We start from the raw sequence: 6,000 nt of genomic DNA on the forward strand, positions 1-6,000 counted from the left end.
TGACCTCAAGCCAAACCCACGTGACCTCGATCAAAACACGTTGTGATACGTGCCAGCGATCCTTTCCACAACCAATTCTGAACTCTGATGAACTCGTGAACGCTGATTTTCGAAAGAAAAGGGTATCATATTGTGCGCGCGCTTCATGGCATAAACATCGGAGTTGCTTTTTCGTGCCGATCGCGGGATACAGCCCGTCGGAGGCGTTGAGAGTGTTCTCGATGTTGTGAAATGTGTCTGCAGATTCAGGGGCTCCTTCGTCTCCCTTCCGCTTGTAAATCCTGACAGAGTTATTTCGGAAATCGTCTATGAAGGACCGCCATTAGATACAGTCGAAAGTCAGTGCCCTGGCGAGCACCTCTCTGTTGCAACCACCAGCCAAAAGGATCCTTGGTGGACCTACTCCCCCCCTCCCCCTCCCAATATAATTAACCCTTCTATTGCGACCACTTTTGATCGACCTCTTGGGGTGGTCTTTATTGACAGGTGTGACTGTACGACCTTCCCAAATGTAATGAATGTGGCTGTTCGGTCCCCAGGTATCAGGGACTGGCGCGGCAGTTACCGCATCCAATGCCGGCGGGTTTAACACAGGGACAATGGCTGGCTGCAACAACCTGATGGTGTCCTTAAACAGCACTTACGGAGGCGCAGCGGTGGATCTACCTGGACCTATCAGCAACAGTGACCCCGGCTTGTGTGGCAACTGCGACGGTACCATGGAAAATGTCGGGTCGACATCAGCGAGCCAACTGTCTTACTTTATGCAGTTCATTACTGAGACCAACTTTCAAAAGTAGGTGTCTTTATTTTATTTTATATACTGTATATATGAGAAAAAAAATCCTTTTTTGTGTGTGTATATATTTATCAGTGATACGGTGTTTATTGTGGTGTGGTGGAGAATAACCTTGATACCCGGGTAGCTCAGTTGGTAGAGCTCTGGACTTGTGATCCTAGGGTCGTCGGTTCGAATCCGGGCCGGGACGGACACGGGTCAACTTGATGTGTAACCACAGTGCCACGTAAGAGACCTCAGTCATTTTCCCATAGGTGCAAGTGGCTGATCAGAACTTAACACACACACACCTGGGTAGCGCGACTCTGTTGCTGCTAGCTTTTCAATGGGTTGAAGCGACCCGAATTTTCCAGCGATGGGACAATACAGTTATGAAAATGAAAATGACCCATGTTCACATTTCCAGGGGTCCCCATGCAACAGTTTGCGGAATGATTCGAAATACCGTCAGGTTCGTATGTGGCTCTGGCGCTGCCGGTGATGTCAAACGGAACAACGCCGCTGCTGTCTGCGAACCTTATATTCAGAACTTTGGTGAGTATCTCTTAAATGATGGTGGTGGGTGAGGGGTGAGGGGGAGGTGCTTCAAGAAAGTGAAGAGAGAGAGAGAGAGAGAGAGAGAGAGAGAGAGAGAGAGAGAGAGAGAGAGAGAGAGAGAGAGAGAGAATTTTAGTAAATGATCAGCACATGATTGTTTCTTACTCTTTAACATTTCCTGATTCCAGAAACATAGCTATATAGGTGGATAAAGCTATAATGTTTCCGTGGAAAAACAGCAGTGTGCATTTTAATTTGATTCTGTCAGAAGTCTATTATACTAGTAGTATTTCGTTCACTCAAGTTGTGATTCTGTGAGTTCGACACTTTGACTAAATGTAGTAATTTCGTTTCTTGCGACTTGTTTCTCTTCAGGAATATGCGTGCAAAAATCCACCCAAGGCACTGCGGCCGCCATCTCCACTTACGACCAAGTCCTGGAGAAGTTCCGAATGTGCATCAATAATGTCTGCGGTGGAAACACCGCCACAGCGTGCAGTAACATCGCTGCGCTGGCCTCTAGCTCTGGCTGCGCACCGCCCTCGCCGGCAGCCGCTCAATGTAATCCGTAGTAAAACCCAGGCCACTTCTAAGCCTTCCTAACTATCTGTGATTGGTTACCAGGGGCTGGCGTTCACGAGAAAGGGCTCATTTGGGTGAAAACGGGACCAAGCGCTAGGTCGCATTGGCTGAAATTGAGGTTTGCTTGAGATTTCTATGAACCAGTCTATCCAGTGCTTGGTTCCGACCGGCTGATGAGACATTTTGCAAAGAAGTGACGGAACCAGTTACAGATTCTTAGGGCGGTTTTGTTTGCGACAATGGAAATCTTACCTTTAAACAAAAAATCAATGTTATCGTTTTGATTTGTTTCAATTTGTTGTGGTTGCTTGATTGTTTTTGAATAGAGAGGTTATGGTCAAGCTCTCTGCACGGTACAGTGGTCACACAGGAAATTCAAATTGCATTTCTTTGTCAATACTGAGAGTTTCTCCGCCAGGAGAATGTCAGCAAAATCGGTTAGAAGCGCTCGTTGCGTTCAGGAAAGAATTATAATTTTATACATCATCGTGCTATAAACAACGAGTTAAAAATAAACCCAGCATAGTGCTATAAAAGAGCGTTGTTATATCAACATTGAGTTCAAAAGAGCATACTGCTGAAAACATTGAGTTAAAAACAACATAGTGCTATAAGCACTGAGTTATATATTGCATTATGTTATGTATAACTCAGTTGTTGTTGTAAGGGCATAAAACTGCCAAGAATCAACCAAGGGCTTCAACTTTAAAAAAGCGATCTCACAACTAACACCGCGCACACACAGGCACAGGCACAGACAGACAGACAGACACACCAACGGACGGACAGAGCTTATAATTACACCCGCACACATACGTGAGCCATATCAACCGATCTTGACTCGTGGCTGTAGAGAGCTTGACCAATTACCTCCCTTTTCAATACGTGGGTTAATTCGAGAGAAAAAAAGAGTTGCGTGCAGAATAAGAACGCAAGATAAATGAAACGAGGATAAGGTTTGAGACATGGAAAAAAGAAACGACACTCGAAAAGAAAGGATCCAGAGAATGGGAAAAAGGGAAAGAGAGAGAAAACATCCGGAAAATGCTACATGTTCTTCTTATTCTGCACGCAACCAAACTGTTTATTTGCAAGTAAAAAAAAATGTCGTGGGATTTGTTTAATTGTGATGCGATGCCACCGAGTTCTACTCCACTTATTTGTTTTAGTGTCTTAATTGTGATTTTACGTTTCCTTGTTAGTTTGTGTTTGTGTTCCTGACATAATGACTTGCAGTGTTGTTGCTGTGCTAAGGCAAAAAAAAAAAATAGGTCTGTTTACGGTAACATAGGCCAAAAAAATAGGGTCGGTAGGTCGGGATTTTTTTAATTTTTTTTTTCTCCAAAAAACCATATTTTTACGTTATTTTGCCAAAAAAACAAGATTTTTTTTTTTTTTTTTTTTTTTTTCCCCAAATGCCAAAAAAAAGTCTAGGGTCGCGCGAAAAAACTAGGGTCGGTCGGGTTACCGTAAACAGACCTATTTTTTTTTTTGGCCTAAGCATGCCTGGCCACATGCTCTCGCTCGGGCCAACTCGCGGTGTTTTACTATAAAGGGAACAAGACACGAGGCATATTCATCTGAGCGAAACAGAGAGTTTGAAATGCTATCATGTCATGCCCCCTTCCCTTTCAACGTGTGGGAATAAACTTCAGCAAAGGTTGAAATAGTGTGTTGTTGTTGTTGCTGTTGTTGTTGCTGTTGTTATGATCGTGTGGGTGGTCTGGCGGTATTGAGGGTGGTGGTGTGTGTGTGTGTGTGTGAAGTCTCTTCTTGGATTGCGATGTGACTTGAGATTGTCAAGACACACAAACAGATGGACATGCAGACACACACACACACACACACACACACTCTCACACACGCACAGTTTCAAACCGGATTATGCACAAATATACTGAATACAAATCGATTGCCCACCCTCCCCCCCCCCCCCCCAGAAAAAAACACGCACGCACAAAAACAAACAAAAACGCGCGCGCCCAAGCACACACAAACAAATACGCATCACACATACATACACTCAGACACACACACACACACACTCAAACACACACACACGCGCGCGCGCGCACGCACACACACACACACACACACACATAATATATATATGTACAGTACACTTACATACACACACCACACAAACACCCACATACACACACACACAAACAAACATACACACACACACACACACACAAACATACATACACACAGTGTTTCCAACTGGTGTTTGAAAATATATACTGAGAACAAAACCTAGGCCGAATATCTATCTCTCTCTCTCTCTCTCGCTCTCTCTTTCTCTCATAAACACACACACACACACACACACACACACACACACACACACACAAACTCACACACAAACGCACGCACACACCCATTTTCACACATACGGACACACACAAACCCTACTAAACACCCGTGCACACATACACACACACATACACAAACAACCACACCCCCCCCCACACACACACACACACCCACACACACGCACACACACACAAACACACACACACACACACAATCTTCCCCTCCTGACGCAACCGCACATTCACGGTAACAGAACAACTCCCCATAAAACAGCAGGCACCAATCAGCGTTGAAAATGTTCTTAAGTTGTCAGTATTAAAGAGATTAACGCTTTTACAACATCTGGCTGCATAGGATGCGGGATGTGGTTGGTAGGGGGGAGGGAGAGGGGGAGAGTGTGGGCTGGGCTTGAGACAGGGGGGGGGGGGGAGGGGTCGGGACGGGGGCACTGTTACAGCAACATTCTATTGAATAATACTATGACTCACTGTATTTTTCCCTTGCAAGGCAACGAAGAACATAGAAGGTGGAGGGGGGGGGGGGGGGGGGGTCTATGCATGAGCAAAGTCGCAATATACTTCTGGAAAGAGGTTAACATGGATTTACGCGAATTATTTAAGTCTTGTTGTTTCTCGAACTGTGGAATGCTAGCTTCTATCTATATACTGCTCGTTGAAAGTCCTTCTATTTCGTAAAACATTCATAAGCGTCTCTTCTTACCAATCACCCACCCCACTAAAATAAAATAATCTCTGTGTGTCACGTTTCAATATATCACTTAAGGTGATTATGAACCGGTTAATTACTACTAATTAACTAACCACACCACGATCCACTCTCGCAGTCATACAATTAAATAGAGTCAACAAAAGTATAAGTTTCAGACGCCTGTTTATGTATAAACTCACCACCTCCCTCGAGCCTTCACTCAAAATATGTTCCTTTTACGTTCTCAACACGTAAAAAACCCGTGGTCACTGACAAAATGCCAGTGGTATATAGAAAATTAACGTAACACGCTGAACCCGTGTAAATACAGTCAAAATGAGAATGTTCTGTTCAAAAGCTCTAGTCCATGCAGGTGTCACCACCCCACGTTGTCACTACTCCAATGAAATCACAGATACGAAAAGACAACGGTGGTCAACGGGGTGCGTAAGACATGGTGCACTTAGCTTTCTTTCTGTATGCTGGTTAGCCGGTATGCTGGTTAGCCGGTATGCAGGTTAGCCGGTTCGCTGGTTAGCCGGTCTGCTGGTTAGCCGGTTCGCTGGTTAGCCGGTCTGCTGGTTAGCCGGTTAGCGTAGCTTCCTCAGGTCCCAGCTCCAACGTCTGCAGCTAGCAATGTCCCGCCAAAGGCAGCCGTGCAGCAGGTACAGGAAAAGGTAACGAAACGAAGGCTGCAACAGAAAGCATCGGTGCACTAAACATGTCAGCTACCCCTCACCCACCACCTTAAAACATGTCATCTTTAAATATCTCATCGAGCACGTGGGCCTGCACAAAACGGACTTTTTACAACAACAAAACAGTCACTTTTCGTCCTTCTCTCCCTATCTGCAAAAACCATATACAGATTAATATTTTAGCGTCACAGAGAGTAAATTATGCGCTAACCTGGAAAGAACAACAGAGAGTAAATTATTCCACAAACACAGACTCAACAACAGCGTTTAATAATGATTTATTACCTCAAAAGCCTATGATTGTAGTACTCTCTCAAGGAAGCAAAGTCCGCCTCCTCCCTGGAACAGCCTCTGTTCGTC

General features: G+C 44.8%; 1 protein-coding gene across 1 annotated transcript; it reads left to right on the forward strand.

The window, feature by feature from the left end:
• The first annotated feature begins 521 nt into the window (after nt 1-521).
• Nucleotides 522-3,585, forward strand: LOC138975327 (uncharacterized). The gene is made up of 3 exons (XM_070347982.1): nt 522-796; nt 1,206-1,333; nt 1,712-3,585. The coding sequence occupies exons 1-3, from the start codon at nt 600-602 to the stop codon at nt 1,906-1,908; spliced, it is 522 nt and encodes a 173-aa protein (XP_070204083.1). The 5' UTR covers nt 522-599; the 3' UTR covers nt 1,909-3,585.
• Nucleotides 3,586-6,000: the final 2,415 nt, after the last annotated feature.

This window comes from Littorina saxatilis, linkage group LG9, assembly GCF_037325665.1.
Source record: "Littorina saxatilis isolate snail1 linkage group LG9, US_GU_Lsax_2.0, whole genome shotgun sequence".
NCBI classification, from domain to species: Eukaryota; Metazoa; Mollusca; class Gastropoda; order Littorinimorpha; family Littorinidae; genus Littorina; species Littorina saxatilis.